Source organism: Amblyomma maculatum, unplaced genomic scaffold, assembly GCF_055883805.1.
Source record: "Amblyomma maculatum isolate TAMU_Amacu unplaced genomic scaffold, ASM5588380v1 scaffold_14, whole genome shotgun sequence".
In the NCBI taxonomy this organism is placed as follows: Eukaryota; Metazoa; Arthropoda; class Arachnida; order Ixodida; family Ixodidae; genus Amblyomma; species Amblyomma maculatum.
In genome coordinates this window covers 196599-215088 of record NW_028146739.1, presented here as the reverse complement: position 1 = coordinate 215088, position 18490 = coordinate 196599, and the positions used below count along the sequence as shown (strand labels likewise).

General features: G+C 47.0%; 1 protein-coding gene across 5 annotated transcripts in view; it reads left to right on the top strand.

The window, feature by feature from the left end:
- The window catches only part of LOC146172058 (ubiquitin carboxyl-terminal hydrolase 8-like), a 469773-nt gene that overhangs the window by 303376 nt on the left and 147907 nt on the right, over positions 1 to 18490 (top strand). For all 5 annotated transcript variants that reach the window (XM_084586092.1, XM_084586094.1, XM_084586091.1 and 2 more), the window contains one exon: positions 12283 to 12377. In XM_084586092.1, coding sequence (XP_084442218.1) covers positions 12283 to 12377 — 95 coding nt within the window. The remainder of the gene's footprint in view (positions 1 to 12282; positions 12378 to 18490) is intronic.

Here is an 18490-nt window from a genome sequence, read left to right as displayed (position 1 = left end):
GGCACATCGAGACTGGCCAAACAGCTGAGCAGGGACGCGTGGGGAACATTGTCATATGCCTTCTCCACATCAAGGAAGCAGCACAACAGCGACCTCCCCTCTCTCTGCGCTATCTCTGCACACTGGGTTAAGATGAATATGTTGTCGTCCAGTCGGCGCCCGGGGCGGAAGCCGTTCTGAAGCTCGGTGAGAACGCCCCTCGTCTCCGCCCATCCACTCAGCCAGTCCCTAACTACACGAGCGAAAAGGCGGTATATCACGCTGGTCACCGTGATGGGGCGGTAATCCTTGATGTTGCTTGGGTCCCCGCCCCGCTTCGGGACAAGCGTAACCCTACCATGCTTCCAGTCGTCCGGGATTGGTGCTTCTTCTTGGATGATGTCCGTGAGGATGTTTGCCAGCTGTTCTTTTGCTTCATCCCCAAAGCATTTGACCACACGAGCTGGCAGACAGTCTGGACCGGTGGCCGTTGCCGCGCTGATGTGCTTCAGTGCACCTTCCACTGTCCGCTTAGAGACCGCCCACCGTAGAGCGGTTTGGCTCTGGGTACTTTGATTCCCAGCTTCGGTAACAGTGCGCACAATGTCTATCGGGCGAGGATCGACAGCATCCGTAGACCCAAATACTGCGGTGAAGTGGCCTGTGAGGAACTCTCCAAGTTTGTCCACTGTCCGGCCAGTTGCTGGGTCTGTTAGCGGGGGAGTAGGCGGGGGAGGCCTATCCAGCGACTTAACATACTTCCAAAACTTCTCTGATGCACTCTTTTTATCTGACGACAGTGAATGCATCATACGCAGGTTGTGGTCCGCAAGCTTGGCCTGCACTAAAGTCTGTACCTCGTGCTTCAAACATAGATACAGGTCCCAGGCTGCGGCGCATGTTTCACTATCGGAATATTTCAGTGCCCTTCGATGGTCCCGATTTGCCCGTCGGCGCTTTTGCCATGCGGCTTTCACTTCCGCATCCCACCATGGGTTCTTCAGGGTGCGTGCACCCGGCCTTGTGTGTGTCATATACCCATCCATGATAGAGTATAGCGCACTCATAAAGTCCGCATATGACTTGGCTTGTTGTCTACGAGGGCATAGCTCAAACTTCTCCATCACGGTAGTGATGTGTCGACTCGGAAGACGGAACCCGGCCTTGTCCCGTCGGTTGTTGCGTGCGCCTCGCCAACCAGAACGGCTAAAGTCCAGGAGCAGACGATTGTGATCACTGCTCATACTGTGTAGTCCCTCCTCGTCGATGGTGATCTTGTGGAGCAAGGCGTACAGGCCAGTGGACACCAAGGCATAATCGATTGTAGTGGCACTGCCACGTGCGCACCATGTGAATTGTCCTTCACAGAGCGGGTGTAAATTGGCAATCTCAAGCTGAAGGTTCTCGGCCAGCTGCAGCAGAAGCGTTCCATTTCTGTCCGTGTCACCATCCAGCTCACTTAGGTGCCCATTAAAATCGCCTATTATTATGATTTGCTTTCCGTGTGCCCATGTGATGGCATCTTGGCGGATGCATTCAACAAGTTGCACGTTTGCGGCAAAGTTGCGGCTAACCGATACGTAGACCACACAGACTGCAGTAGGCATACCCATCACCTCGCCTATTATCCACATGTGGTCGTTGCATGCAGTGTGGTCATCTGCTCGCCAGTCCAGACTGTGTTTCCACAAGACGCCGACACCACCACCTTTACGCATGTTTGCCGTCCTGTTCTTGCCCGCCCACACCCACTTGTTGTTAACGGGTGGCTCTTCCAGGTCACGTAAGTGGGTTTCCGCAAAAGCAAACACATCCAGATCCTCGGCCTCGAGCATCTCGTACACCTCCGCCCATTTCTGTGCATTGCGAGCTCCATTCAGGTTTATGAAACCCAACCTGAAGTGGGGCCACTGCTTCCGCCTGCAGCGTCGGTGTTGTCGACTTCTGTCCGCCGCTGCATTGGCAGCTGGAGCTCCGACCCGAGGGGCCGCTTGGATCTGCACCTGTCCAGCAGAGTGGACAATTCGCATCGAAGGGGTGGCCTGTCGTGCTTGCTGCAGGGGGCGCGCTCCCACTACTGGGTCAGCAGGGGCCACTGTTGAGAGAGGTGATGTCCGACCAGGTCGGCCACCACTCTGTATAGCTCTGAACTGCTCTGTCTTTCCCACAGAGGCCCCGGGAACTGTTGCGACTGATGCCGTCTCTGGAACAGTGGGGGCATCTGGAGGGCTGTAGGGACTCCATGCGGTGACGTCACGGGTACCTGCGTCGAGACAGTGGGCCATACATTGGCTGTCTGTATCACAGGCTGCGTCTCGTTGGTTGGCTGGTCCCATCGTAGCAGCTGTGTCCCGCTGGGTTGCGCCTGTGCGAGACGCTGGGACGCTGGGGTGTCTGCATTCCCCAAGTTCATCTGGCTGTGTGCCTGGTCCGACTCCCTGGTGCTCCTGTCGGCAGGGCTCCTTTTGTCTTGGGGTGGCCCCTGTTTTCCTCGAGGGGGGCGACCTCGCTTTGAGGCCGGCCCCATGTAGCTGTGGTTCTCTTTCCGCGGTGCCTGGTGTAGACCTAAAAAAGGGCGAACCACGGATGCCACCTCTTTTGCTACCTGCCTTGCTGTGTCGGCCAGGTAGTGAACTCCATCCCTCGCCAGCCGTCTGTCGCCCTCGAGTACGCGAGACACATCGACGAACACGGCCTTCGCCTCCGTACATAGCCTTTTGAGCTGTGCGTTTAGGAGCATCGCTCTTGCCTTTACCTCTTTGCCGCGTGTCACGATCTCTGGGACAGAACAGACTACAAGCTGTTGCTTGTATGAGGCAATGAGCTGGTGGATTGTCCGCACAATTGTTTCCGGCTGGGCGTCTTCGATTATGTCCGCTACTCCTACGTGTAGGACTAGCAAGCGACTGTTGCTTAATGCGGCGTCTTGATGCTCGCTCAGTATTCGCTGCGCATCGGTCACTGACATGTGGCGCTCATAGATGCACCTCACCTCTGTGTTCTTTCCCAGCTGGCGGCGGATTCCTCCAGCTACTCGCTGCGCATTGCCATCTCCGATGATCCACACTTCGCAGGGCGGGCCCCTCTCTTGTCGGGTTTCTCCGGTCTGCCTCTTGCCGGGTGATCGGTTTTCAGGCGGTAGTTGCACATCTGTGCCGTGTGCTCGACCTCTCTTTTTCCTCCAGCGCTTGCTGTTCGCCTCCGGATGGATCCATTGTGGGTGTTGCAAGGGACCGGGTACGATAGACCGAGCCTGAACGTCCGATTCTGCGGCTGCCGCGACTTTTTGCGCCTTATCCGTTATTGCGGGTGGTGACAGGTTCGCGTCTGACTGCCCAGTTCGTGGGCTCTCTTTCGCTTGGCCCTCTACTTCGGCTTGAGATGGTGCGTGCTCCTGTACCTTCAGACCGTTGGGCTGCGTGACCCCTATCGGGGGGATATCCGCCTGGTCCTCGGAGGCCGCCGCTGTAACGGAGTCGCATCCTTGAGTGGATTTACTTTGCAGGGCCCGGAGTTGATCCTGTAGCTCCTGAACCGCTCCCCGCAGTGTTCCAATCTCTGCGTCCGTAGCCCTCGACTTCTTCCGCATCTCCTCCAGTGCGACGCACAGCCTACACACGAAGACACTCGACGTTGCCGCCTTCAAGTCGTCAAACTCCGTTTCTTCCAAGTACGCCCACCTGCCGCATTCGTCGCACTGCACTTGTTCTTCGTCGGTAAGGCGACGTCGTTTCACCGCTTTCGCCATGTCGCCCCGCACCTTTTGGCAGCTAGCGCCACCCAGTGTCTCCCCGGCGAAGCCTGTATCTGGGTGCCGCTTCGCCATGGGGCGATACGCAAGCTACACCGCTGCCTTTAAGCTAAAAGCTGTCGAGTACGCTTTGGAGCACGGCAACCGCGCTGCCAGCAGACACTTCGGAGTCAACGAGTTTTGTGTCCGCTACTGGAGACGGCAGCACGACAAGCTCAAGGCAACCAGCAAGACGGCGTGCCTTCCGTGGTCCGAAGACGGGAAAGTTTCCTGGGGTTGAAACTGCACTTCTGGACTACATTAAGGCTCTACGGGCGGATGGTTGCGCCGTGTCAATAGATGCGGAACCAGGCGCGCGTAATTGCAAGGAAAGAAGGCATCTCGGCGCAAGATTTCCGGGCAAGTAACGGGTGGGCCACGCGGTTCATCTGTGGAGCTGCTGTGCAGCTGGGTAGCAGATGCATGGAGCATGATTGGCGCCGACGTGGTCGTGAAGAGTTTCAAGAAAACTGGCATTTCCAACGCCCTGGACGCGACAGAAGACCACTTGGTGTAGGACGAAGATGAAGAGGGTGAAGCTGAGGAAGCCGACGAAGCAGCGATGGATGGATGATGGATGGATGATAGTGGCTCTGCCCTTTGTATCAGGCGGCAGCTTGCGCCGCCTAGCCAAAAAATTAAAAGAAATATATTTATCTCTTCCCCATTTTTAGCTTCTAATTCGCCCGTATCTGCCCCCTTCCCTTTTTTTCCTCTCTTTATTCTCTTGACTTTTTCCACCAATCCTTAACCTCTCTTTTGTTATCGGAACGCGTTCCTCATCCATTCGTCCATCTTCCCCAGCAAATCCCAGCGCTCTCTCCAGATCTGCCGCTTTTTCCGCTGGAAGGGCAGGACGAAGTTTTTGGCACCTTAGAACAACATGTTCCGTTGTTTCCTCCTCAGTTCCGCACGCCGCGCATAATATATCTACTTCCTGAAATTTTTTCCTGTACGTTTTTGTTCTGAGGGCCCCTGTCCTAGCCTCAAACAGCAATGAGCTCCCTCGTGAGTTGTCGAATAAACTTTCTTTCTTTATATCCTGTTTTCGAGTTCTATACATACCCAATGCTGATTTTCCTTGCATTCTTTCCTCCCACATTTTTCTTTCTGCCTCCTTTACCTGCTTTTCAATGCTGCTGTTTTGCTGCGGTGTATCTCCAAACTCTAGGTACTTAAATCTGAGCTTTCGGGTTCTGTTAGTCCATTTCGTATTCAGGCTTTTCATGAAGAGGTGCTTGTACATTTTTCGTGCCCACCTTGATTCCTCCATTTCGGTTAGTCTCTGATCATATTTTAGTTTGCTAATTGCCTCTCTAACCTCAAATGATGCCCAGCCCATATCTCCCTGGACTCCTTCATTAGGTGTGTTGCCATGTGCTCCCAATGCCAATCTACCTACCTTTCTCTGCCTGATTTCAAGGCCTGACTGTACTTCTGATTTCATGCACAGGACTGCATTTCCAAAAGTGAGTCCTGGTACCATAACACCCTTCCATACCCCTCTAACAACCTCATACCTGTTATAATTCCAGAGGGCCCTGTGTTTCATAATATCCGAACTCCTTTTCCCTTTGTCTATCGTAATTCTTTCATGCTTTTCTAGGTAATTTTTTCCTTCGTTGATCCATATGCCCAGGTATTTATAGCTCTCCACATGTTCAACCTTGGTGCCTTGTATTTCCAGCACGTCCCCCCTTTCATCATTAAATACCATTATTCCTGATTTTTCGCTGCTAAATTGCAGTCCCAGCTTTTTGCCCTCTTCTCCACAGATCTTAAGCAGCTCCTGCAACCCATCCCTCTTATCTGCCAGCAGTACAATGTCATCCGCATACATCAATCCTGGTAGAACTTGTGTTACTTTCTGTCCTCCCTGCATATAGCTTGCATCGAATCCCTTATTACTTTCCTCCAGGCGCCTTTCCATTTGGCTCATGTATATCATGAAAAGCAGCGGTGACAGTGGGCACCCTTGCCTAAGCCCCCTTTTTATTTTTGCTGGTTTTGTTGTTTCCGTCTCCCATACTATCACTGCCTCATTATCTGCATACACTTCTTGTATGAACTGCGACCAGCGATAGCGATGGCAATGTCGACGTGGACTCCGCGGACTCTGAGTGATGGTGATGTTGCGGGCGGCCAGCCTTCGCAAATAAAGTGTTTCTGCAGCTAGTGTTTGTCGTCTCTGTGGTTTTATTACAAACGTAAGTCCTGCTTGCAATTGAAGTTTTGGTTAAATTTACAATAGCTGGCTTGAGAACCCCGGTTCACAGCCTATTTACATTTGCTTTCAGCACTCCAAAGCATTGTTCAAAAATTTTCCCCGCGTAATTATCGCACCCCCTAACTTCGCACCGATTTTCTGCGAAAAAAAGTGCGAGGATTATGCGAGTAAATACGGTACACGCTGAACATCTGCTCCCATTGCTCCCCTGGCAATGACGGACGGCCGGGCGTCGGAAGGAAGAACGGGCGGAGCAAGCCCGGTGAAGTTCATGGCGACGGATCCGGATGGTGCGGCGGGGTTGGAGTAGGTAGGGGTAGGTTCACAGCATCCTCGTCGCCAATGTGGTGTTTTCGAAGGTGGAAGCAGAGTCCAGCTGTCCCGAAAGAACACAACACGTTTATTCACACATACACACATATATATAACGAAAACAGAAACACCCCCTGGGGAATAAAGAATTCAAATTGAAAACGAAACTGAATATAACAATATTCTGTGCCATGTAGACCTTCTGGGACACTTCTGAAATTCGTATCATCCAGAAATTCGGATCAACTGTAATTGTGAGATTCTGCTGTTTGGACAGGTTCTTTGGCTGTGCACATCTAAGCAATGTGGCCCTGTTGTCCACACTTAAAATAGCGCAAACCTGCACATTTTCAGTCTTCTTTTGAATGCATTGCATTACAGGGGCCCTCTGCCACTCCCCCCTTTCAGTCATGTGGTTCATCGCTGTGGCGCTTGCTGCTGCTTTTCACGCCGCTGCTTCCATGCTTGTCACTATCGTCACAGCTTTTCTCAGTGTCAAGTCGGAATCTTCTAACAACCTTCTGTGCATCGCATTGTTGTTGATGCCATGCACCAGCCATTTGGGCAAGTTATTGTTGAGCTCACCACTGAAATTGCAGCCATAGGCCAGCTGACGCAGCGGGCTAGAAATTCCTTTATGTATCCCCCAGGCTTTTATGCTCAGTAATAGAAATCGTACCTATGTACGGGGCAAGTAGTGGTTAGTCAGAAGCTCAAGGCATCTGCTGAGCGAGGTTTCCGATGGCCTTGTAGAGTAACAACCTTCGCAGGAATGTGTACGTAGGCAGGCCGTATCCACTCAGGAACACAGTTTTTTTCCTGTCTTGAGGCACTTCATTAGCCATGAAATACAGTAAAGTCTCAATAATTCGAACTTGCATATTTGAAATCCCGGATTATTGTAAGAATTTCTGTGGTCCCGTAATTTCTAATGTAAATTTAACTATACAGTTCAGAGTGATGGCCTGCACCAGCCCTGTTAATTCGAAGGTTTTGAGGGCTTCCCTGTAATACTCGATCACAATTTTGCTGCAAACCAATGAAGTGGCACCACCTCGGAGCCGCGAAGTGGTGCCGCAAAGCGATGGTTATGCTTAAAATGCCGTAGTACCATAGCCCTAGAGCTCCAGCACAGAAAAACCACTCTGGTATGGTATGGCTTGCCAACTGCTGATGCGCACTCCTGCAGTGGTGAAGGCATGCTTCACAGCAACACAGCCGTCGATATTCGCGGCGCTTCGCTAGGGTGCCAACTCTCCCGAATTTTGATTAGATCTTTGGATTGTACGGATGCGACCTCAAATGTCCCGAAAAGTGGCTGCCTCTGCCCAGTGTTTTCTAATTTTTTAAATTTTTTTTTTGCACGCTATAGCTATAATTTTATAACGTTCCATAATAGAGACATGCCAGAAAGCAGCGCGGGAGCAGTTAGTTACCAGCATTCACTTTGAATCGAGGTAGCTGCCGCTGGCACTACCACGAATGTGAGCAACCGACAGGCGCTACCATATTATACTTTCTGGATTGGCTCGTCTCAGGCTGGCGCGTATTTAGTAGTCGAGTCGTTATATGATCATGGGTGCGCTAGCCGTGCTACGCTTCAGTTGGCTTTCTCAGGTCGTTGAGTGAAATGCGGAACGCCCAACTACTCTTTGTGTTTCCCCGAATTGGAATGATCGGTGGCGCTTTCGAAAGCCGAGGAATACTTGCAAGTATTTCGGAAATTGTACACGACTGAGTTTCTGTGCTTTGACAATTCGTGAAAATGTGACAAGTATGAATTCTGTACCACGTGCGCCTATCATGTGTGTTTTGCATGGCGGCAAGAACGACATCAAGGCTCAGCTACAGAGGTAGTAGCAGGCCCATGCATTTTCTTTTTCTTCTTCCTACGGTCGCAACAACAACAAGATACACATCGTTTCACAAAATCATAAGAACTATGTTCGTGCTGCAGAAAAGAAACTAGTGGGCCCTTTCCAATTTTGTTAGCCTTAATAATTTGTGACCTGCTAAACTAAAAAAAAGCCCCCCCCCCCCCCCCCCCTGTCGCGGCGGTCTCCCGAATTTTTATGTTGGTAGGTTGGTGATGAGAAGAGAGGAGTCGCTGGAGAAAGATTTGATGTTGGGAAAGGTTGAGGGTCACCGGAGAAGGGGTAGGCAGCGATTGCGATGGTTAGATGGCATCCTCGAGGCGTTGCAGATGAAGTTATGTGATGTTAGGAAGATAGTGAGAGACCGGAAAGCGTGGCGTGATATGGTCCATAGGGTCACGAAGAGTCGGACACGACTGAATGACAACTGAACTGAACTGAGGTTGGCAGGTACACCAGCGTTGGTCAAGGCACAGCAGATCTGGAAGGAGCGGTTCAGGTACTCTTGTCCTCTCTCCAGCCTGGCCGTGGCCAAAGTAGCACACAGTGGAGGTGCTGGCATATCTGCCGCTCATAGTAGTGGCACTACATATTCTAAGACATGACTATTCTTGCTCCGTGCCCTTGATGGGGCGACGGTGCAAAACCTTGATCTATGCCATGTATTTTAATGATGCACCATGGCTTAAAGGGTTAACAGGAATCTTGATTACTTATGTAATGAACCCCCTCCTCCCACTTATGCCACTGAGAATTAAAAAGGAAAAAATTACTCATTAGCTTGTCCTTCCGCACCAAGATGCTGCGCAGCGATAGCATCATGGCGCATACGTCTTCTGACGTCAGCTGCTGCATTGGAAAGATCCCTTAGCCGGTACCTCTTGGGTCAAAACAAGGGGAGAGAGGCACTGTTCAAAGAAAGAAAGCACTTCTGAAACTGAGCTCTGAAAAGTATGTTCATTACTAGCCAAAAGGATTAAGTAATCATTGATGAACCTGAAAATCTTCACAGCAGCTGATGAAGATTGCTGCTGTTCTAACAGTTGGTCATGATGAGCGAGATATATATCACTTAATATTGGTGCAATGCAAGAGCCAATGCACACTCTGCTCTTTTTGAATAAAAATGCTTTCATCCCATGAAACGAAAGTTGAGCTAAGGTAAACTGTCAAAAGTTCCAAGAAGCCGCTCACCGAGATGTCACAAGAATGCTGAAAGATTACGGACCCGAACGCATCGATACAACTTTCAACACACAACAGAAGCTTGTCGTGTGGAAGTGAATAGTGAAGATCCGTAATGTCGACTGAAAAAGGCATTATAACATCACTGGTGCGGGGGTGCATGTGTGCGGGAATACTTGGCAGAATGCCAGCGGCTTTGACAGAAGGGCGAGCTGTGGCTTGCTCGGCCCATCCGGTTGTGCAAGCGTAATTTTCAGTACGTTCATTTTACCATGTCGCCTTTGGACTTGTGCTGTCCGCTGCCACAAAACCATTGGAACGTGTGATTCCAGCAAACCCCTTTTAAGCGATCAGTGCAAAAAAGTTGACATCATGATAACGACTCACCACATACTTTCATTGATGACTGTTAGGTGGAAAATAAGGGAAGAGGGGTACACGTAGAATGCTCTCGCTATGAAATTTTTGCTTGGCAAGATTTTTTGTGATGTCCTGTTAATTTGAAAATCTGTTTAATTGGAACACTTTCTCAGGTCTCAATGACTTCAAATTAACAAGGTTTTACTGTACTCCTCCAGTCTTTCTAATACTCCTCCCAGTCTTTACCGCCGTCACCTGTGAAAGGCTCTAACTTCGGACTGATGACAGGAACAAACACGGCTTTAATTCAGAGATGATCCTCAGCTCACAGACCACTGCCCAGTCTGATCGTGCCTCTTAATGTTTTGTCTTAGCAGTAGCCCGCATTATGATTATGTCACAGTTTGCAGCAATACACCACGTCAGCATCCCACATGCCATGACGTGAGCTTGGAGAGGCAGTGAATCTCTTCAGAAGGAAAAATGAACTTACAGATGGGCACCTCTTGGCGTTTCGGGAGGGTTGTTCGAGCTGAAATGAGCTGATGTCTTACTTTGAAAACCGGTTCTGTTGGCAGTTTTAAATGGCATGGGTGTGGAAAGAGATTTGGAGGGAAGATTAGAAAACAGGATCATTGTAATAATAAATGTCCGGAAATAAGCTCAAAACACGTTTGTGTGGTCTATTTTGTGCCATCATTTGATGGATTTTAAGAGGCAAAGCTAATAGTCCTGATTTTTTGTTACATGCAGTTTTTGCCTGAAAGCTCCAAAGGAAAATGCAGAATGAAAACCAAATAATATTTTGGCAAGCAAAACAGCGCACCTCAAAACACAGACACAGAATGGGAACAACAACACAGCGCTGATTTCAACTGGTTTTTTATTAGTGAGCGACACAGTACATATGTACGAAAAGTGGGCGGGAAAAAATTCATAACAGCTGCTGAGCTTCTACGTAGTGGAAAGACAACGAATGCAAAGTTAAAGGCACACGATAGCAAAACAGGTCAAAACAAGGCAGAACGGCAAAGCTGTGAAGAAGCAAAAAAGGGAAAGGCCAATAGGTAAGAACAGTTACAGATGACACGATCCGAAGATACCAAGACTAAAATCGAAAAAAAGAGCCAAAAGGGGCATTAAGAGCGATAAAAGAGCCACAAGGGCAATAAGAGCGAAAAAAGAGCCAAAAGGGGCAATAAGAGCGATAAAAAAGCCAAAATGGCAATTAAGACCAAAAGGGTATTAAAAACAGAATACCTAAAACAACCAAGGCTAAAAGCTGAAGAGTGTACACCGGAATCTAAACATTAAAACTACTGTGTGCCTGGTTCAAATATTCTAATTCGCGTTTAGTCAGGGCTATTGAGAGTGTGCTAACACAATTTTGAGCTAGCTTTAGAATGTGAGCGGCTTATATGATTTCGCGTGTCACCTGATATGCATTTCTCGCAATGACAGTGCATTTATGAAGGGATGGCTCACAGGACCGAGAGGGACATTTTAGGCAGTGAACACCTAGGTTTCTTTTTGCAGTATTGTAAACACTGTTTGAGTGTTCCATAAGACGTTTGTTTAGGCAACGCCCAGTTTGCCCCACGTAGGCCTTGCCACAGCTTGGGGCAATCTTATAGACGACATCAACTTGGCAGGGAACGAACAGTGCCTGGTGACTAACTGGGCTTTCGCACCACCGGTGCATTGACTCTGCCACTCTTTGGCTCTTTTTTTCTATTTTAGTCTTGGTATCTTCGTGTCATCTGTAACTATTTTTATTTCCCTTTTTTGCTTTGCCGTTCTGCATTGTTTTGACCTGTTTTGTTATTGTGTGCCTTTTAACTTTGCGTTGGTTGTCTTACCGCCACGTGCAAGCTCAGCAGCTGTTATCAATTCTTTCCTGCCCACTTTTCGTACATATGTATTGTGTCGCTCAGTAATAAAAAACCAATTGAAGTCAGCACTGTGTTTTGAAGTGCGCTTTTTTGCTTTCCAAGATGATTTACCTGTGCCTTCACCCTTCCAAATAATATGAATGGACATGAAATCAACTCTGGAAATGCTTACAGTAAAATCCCATCATTCAAAATGTGGAGAAAACTGATAGCGTGACTGCTTAACAACTTGAGCCACGGAGGTGAAGTTGGAAGATCCATGGCCAGGTTAGACTGCTAGGTTTTTTGCTCTAGGTCAGCCCCAGGAACCTTGCAGAGCCATTGGCTGTGCAATCATGCATGCATCTGCGAGAAACAATTCCATGTCATGTTTTCTATGTCCAAATATTTTTTGCTTCAGAGCTTCGAAGGTGGACGCTTTCATTTGCATGCGGCGATGAGGCTGGCACTTTGATAATGGAACTTTCATATCATTCCACCAGATAAAAGATGGTCAGTCATCAGCATAGGACAACTCCCGAAGCACCTTATTGCATGGCATTGGAGAACTGAGAAACCTTGTAAATAACCAGGGGATCGCCATATGGAACTCTTGGTTTAAATGCATACTTTTTTTTGTTGTTGGTGTGGTGTCTGACTTTGAGCATGGCTCTTGTGTGGCAGGTTGAGGGAGGAACGGAAACGCAAGGAGAGGGAAGAACTACCCAAGGGCTCAGACAAGGCAACCGCTCCGCCCAGGTCACTGAAGCCAGTCAATGGTGAGTGCTGCGCGCAACCGACTTTTTTTTCACAGGTCTTCGAATAACAAATTTTTGTTTGTGACGTGAACACAAATTATAAAAATTGGGTGCAAGGTGACCAAATATTTTTTAACATTTTCTAATGATTTCAGAAGCCCACACAGCCTCTTCAAGCTGCTGACTAGATGATTTTCTATTAAATACAGTTGCTGATCGTTTATTCGGACCTCACAGGGACCACAAAAAAGTTCGAAAAAAGAGATTAAGGAAAATAAGAAAAGTTATTTTTACACACTTATTTGGCCTCGGCAATTGATTTGAAAAAATCTTCAATGTTTTGTTGCGCGCTGCTTCATTTTTATTTATTTCTTATACATCTCAATTGCCCCAGATAGGGGTATTACATGAGGGGAAATACAAGGCAATACAAATTATCAATACAAACAGAGACACTTTGGTTTAAAAAACAATTTTCGATTAGGTTTTTAAAATAAATATTACTGGTATGCAGTGCGGCTTCGGCAGGCAGGCCATTGTAGTCGATTGCAGTTTGAACAAAAATGGAATGCAGGTGCACAGTAGTACGTGCGTGAGGTAGATAAACTGCTTTGGCGTGGCTGGTGCGAAGGGAGATGTGATAAGCTGGTTTAATATTTGCGAGGGATGAGCGATAGAATTTATGAAAGAGGCTAAGTCTGTATATTTTGCGCTGAGTCTTGAGGTCGAGTAGGTTAGTTTTAGATTTCATGGCAGTGACACTAGAACAATAAGAGTAATCTGAGTGGATGAATCTAGCAGCGTGGTTCTGAACTGGTTCAAGTGTTTTAGTCAAATAAGAATTGTGAGGGTCCCAAACTGCGCATGCATATTCCTGCTTATGAAAAACTCATGTTATGTAGGCGAGAGACTTAACAGAACAGGAAGTTAATGGTAAACTATGTCGTAAGTAAGAAAGTACACGGTTAGCTTCATTAGCAATCACTGTAATATGGGCAGTCCAAGAAAGGTCATGCGATATGTTAATTCCAAGGTACTTACATGAGGACATAGAAGAAATAACGACACCAGAGAATACATAGTTAGAAGTGTTGACAATGAAAAGAAATTGACGTTTTCTTGATATTTAAGGACATCAACCATGTTTTACACCAATATTCGATACATAAAAGGTCAGTTTGGAGAGCAAAAACATCGTTGCTATTGTTAATAGGGCGATAACACAGTCGTCGGTAAATAGGCGAATGGTAGATGAAATGGTTGAAGTGATGTCATTTATATATATTAGAAAAAGTAGAGGACCGAGGACGGTGCCCTAAGGCACGCCAGAATGTACGGGAGACCTGGAAGAAGCAAAGCACGAACAAATTGCTGTCTGTTAGTCAAAAAATCACAAATGTGGGAATCGAGATTAAGGCAGGAAAGTTTTAAAAATAACCTTTTGTGTGGAAGTTTGTCGAGGGCTTTTTCGAAGTCTAAAAGTATTGCATCTACTGGAATGCTAATATCGACACTAGAACTAAGATCATTTATGAATAATGCTGTGTCTCGCAAGAACGACCTTTTCGAAATCCATGCTGGTTTCGATGGAAGAAATTACAAGATATTAGAAATTTTATAACATGTGAGTGCTCCATTAGTTTTGAGCAAACACAAGTAAGAGATCTAGAGCGGTAGTTACTGGGTGATTGTGAAGGACTTTTTTTTGGGACTGAAATGACCTTACCTACCTTCCAATCTTGCGGGACCGAGCCGAATGTGACTGCTAGAACATATGCGACAAAATAATACTTGAGATATGCTTGGTGTTGATAAGTATTTTTTAATTATTTCTGTCCACACCAACAGATGAAGCAAGTAGGGGACGAAGTTCCTAAAACTGACTTCTTGGGAGTACGCTTTTGCAGGCTAGTTGGTGCCTAAGCATTCTGTTATTTTTTAAGGGACTTCGCATACATATCAGATCAGCACAGATCCCATCATCGCACGAGTGAATGCATGCTTCGAGTTTTAATTCTGCGCAAGATAACTGAATTCTTTTTTTGAGAGCAAAATTGAAGGATTGCTGGCACACGAGTTACCCGATTTTTCTATCTCATTAGCCTCAATTATCTCTCTTCCAAGTTGAGTCTTGGACCGGCGCAGTACTGACGTTTTTTCGAGCGCAGGAGTGCAGTTGCGGCAATTCCGAATATGGTCAATCATTTTGCTACCCGAATTGTTCCTGACATGATAGGCTGAGGCCTATCATTAAGGCACCTCCCAGACTGGCCAATATACTTAAGCAAATGTTCCGTCAATAAAAACTTGAGTTGTTAGTAAGCGCTTGTCCTGTCTACCTCTTTTCTTTTGTGTCGTGTTTTTTGCGCAAAATAACAGAATGACTTCTTGGGTTGTGGGTAGAATCTCATGAAACTTTGCACACAGATGCAGTTTCTCTCCTGACTTCACAAAATGTAATCATAATTGAGCTAGTGGTCTTAGATTAAAACTGATCTAGCAAAAAAGTGCTTGAGACTGGGCTAGTTGAAACATCATCATCATCATCAGCCTGACTATACCCACTGCAGGGCGAAGGCCTCTCCCATATTTCTCCACTTAACATGGTTCTGTGCTAGCTGCATCCACTTGACCGCTGCAAACTTCTTAATCTCATCCGCCCACCTAACTTTCTGCCGCCCCCTGCTACGCTTTCCTTCCCTTGGAATCCAGTTTGTTACCCTCAGCGACCATCGGTTATCCTCTCTTCGCACTACATGTCCTGCCCATGTCCATTTCTTCTTCTTAATTTCCACTAGAATGTTGGTAACTTGAGTTATTTCTCTGACCCACTCTGCACGCTTTCTATCTCTTAATGTTACCCCTACCATTTTTCGTTCCATAGCCCTCTGGGTTGTCCTCAACTTAAGTAGAACTCTCTTGGTTAGCCTCCACGTTTCAGCCCCATAGGTGAGTACAGGCAAGATGCAACTGTTGTATACTTTCCTCTTGAGCGATACCGGTAAGCTGCTAGTCATAATCTGCGAGTGCTTGCCAAATGCGCTCCATCCCAATCTTATTCTTCTTGTTACTTCCTTTTCATGGTCCGGATCTGCGGTTACTACCTGTCCTAAGTAGACATATTCATCCACTACTTCCAGTATTTCGCTACCTAATGCAAACTGCTGTTCCTTCCCGAGGCTGTTGAACAAAACTGCTGTTCTTTCCCGAGGCTGTTGAACATTACCTTAGTCTTCTGCATATTGATTTTCAAGCCTGTCTTTCTACTTTTACTGTCTAGGTCACCAATCATTATTTGCAGTTCATCCCCCGAGTTGCTTAGCAAGGCAATGTCATCAGCAAATTGCAGATTACTGAGGTATTCTCCATCTACCCTTATCCCTAGCTGCTCCCATTCCAAGTCTCTTAATACTTCCTCTAAGCAAGCTATGAATAGCACTGGGGAGATTGTGTCTCCTTGCCTAACACCTTTCTTTATGGGAATTTTGTTACTTTCTTTGTGCAGAACTATGGTTGCTGTGCATCCACTATATATATCTTCCAGCACCTTCACGTACGGCTCGTCTACCCCCTGATTTCGCAATGCCTGCATCACCGCCGAGGTTTCAACTGAGTCAAATGCTTTTTTTTATTGGCTGCTCGTAAACCCATACAATTTTGCTGGTTTTTGATTTTCAATGGAAGAACGCGCATCGAGTGTTCCTGTTGTGAAACTCTTAGCTGCGATCGCAAGAATGTTCACGCTGCAGAGCGCAACTGCAGCCGAGTACGCTTATTAAATGAACACACAAAAAAGGAAGAAAATTACCAATCGCAGATGGAAAACCTTTCTTGAAGAGGTTTATGCCATAGCCTTAAATGTCGCTCTACTGTTGAGTTCACATTTCCAGCCCAGCGCGCTATCTGTGGGTGCAGCAACTTAACGATACCTTGCATATCGCCTCAGCTGGGCATGATCATTGTTTTCATAGATGAGCTGCAGGTACTGTGTACAGTGAGAAAAAATGAGGAAATCAAAAGTTTACACAGCTTGCTACTTCACCGGACGTTTTCAGACTTCATCATCCTGTTAATGAAGGTGCTCGTAAGCTGACAAAGCTTGATTACTTCCTTTGCGGGGTACATGAAGCCTCCATTGTCCTTGGTTTTCATTGACCTGTGACTGGTCCAGTTGACTCGTATTTCCTGCAACAGGCTGTTGCACGACTGGCATGTTGCCTTAAGCAGTGGTAAACAAAACTTGCGGTTCTTGAATCTCCTTGCAGAGCCGTTGGAGTACTAGCCGCACTTTGCTACCTGCCTATTCACCGTATCCCGTAATTGCTGCCTCTGTCGCATATCATTAGAATGCATCCTTAAGCCGCCGCATTGTATGAAATAGCACCCTACACATAGCTATATAAAGCCCCTCTTTACCGAAGCCTACGAACGTGCCCTATAGGAGTATAGCATGCCTGACTAAGGGTCCCACTTTCAACAATTCCCGTTCTCTCTCTTGTTTGGCAGCTCCTGCCACATTGAACATGTCATGTGTTCTCATTGCGCCGAAGGTGTCTGGCTATATCACCAACTAAAGTGCCTCTTACCAGAGAGCTATTTTTCCGACTTTCCGCCGACAGAAAGGGCGCCGGATTTTTATTGGAACTGGGTTTTTTCACTTTATCACGTCGGCCCAAACAGTCTCAAGAGTATAAACAAATGTTGTATGCACAGGCTCCTTTGCTTGCAAGGCCACTCAGACTAGCGCGGCAAAATTTAGAACAAATTATATGCTTATATAAAAAAACTTCCCTTCGTACCTGTTTCTGATATGTCCTCGCAACATAACCTGCGAGAAAAGCTTCTGGTGCTACCTCATCGTGTTTATCTGCTTCACAACACATCGTTAAAAATCCTAGTTAACTGGCCAGCTCCCTGGTAACTGAATAGGTTAAACAATGTGACGGGAACACGGGAAAAGAGGATGACACAACTTGCGCGGTTGTGCCGTCCTCTTCACTTGTGTTCCTGTCACGTTGTTTGCACTGTTCATCATCATCATCATCATCAGCCTGATTATACCCACTGCAGGGCGAAGGCCTCTCCCATATTTCTCCACTTAACCCGGTTCTGTGCAAGCTGCATCCACTTGACCCCTGCGAACTTCTTAATCTCATCCGCCCACCTAACTTTCTGCCGCCCCCTGCTACGCTTTCCTTCCCTTGGAATCCAGTTTGTTACCCTCAGCGACCATCGGTTATCCTCTCTTCGCACTACATGTCCTGCCCATGTCCATTTCTTCTTCTTAATTTCTACTAGAATGTCGGTAACTTGAGTTATTTCTCTGACCCACTCTGCACGCTTTCTATCTCTTAATGTTACCCCTACCATTTTTCGTTCCATAGCCCTCTGGGTTGTCCTCAACTTAAGTAGAACTCTCTTGGTTAGCCTCCACGTTTCAGCCCCATAGGTGAGTACAGGCAAGATGCAACTGTTGTATACTTTCCTCTTGAGCGATATCGGTAAGCTGCTAGTCATAATCTGCGAGTGCTTGCCAAATGCGCTCCATCCCAATCTTATTCTTCTTGTTATTTCCTTTTCATGGTCCAGATCTGCGGTTACTACCTGTCCTAAGTAGACATATTCGCCTACTACTTCCAGTATTTCGCTACCTAATGTAAACTGCTGTTCCTTCCCGAGGCTATTGAACATTACCTTAGTCTTCTGCATATTGATTTTCAAGCCTACCTTTCTACTTTTCCTGTCTAGATCATCAATCATTATTTGCAGTTCATCCCCCGAATTGCTTAGCAAGGCAATGTCATCAGCAAATCGCAGATTACTGAGGTATTCTCCATCTACCCTTATCCCTAACTGCTCCCATTCCAAGTCTCTGAATACTTCCTCTAAACAAGCTGTGAATAGTACTGGGGAGATTGTGTCTCCTTGCCTAACACCTTTCTTTATGGGAATTTTGTTACTTTCTTTATGCAGAACTATGGTTGCTGTGCAGCCACTATATATATCTTCCAGCACTTTCACGTATGGCTCGTCTACCCCCTGATTTCGCAATGCCTGCATCACCGCCGAGGTTTCAACTGAGTCAAATGCTTTTTCGTAATCAATGAATGCTATGTATAAGGGCTGGTTATATT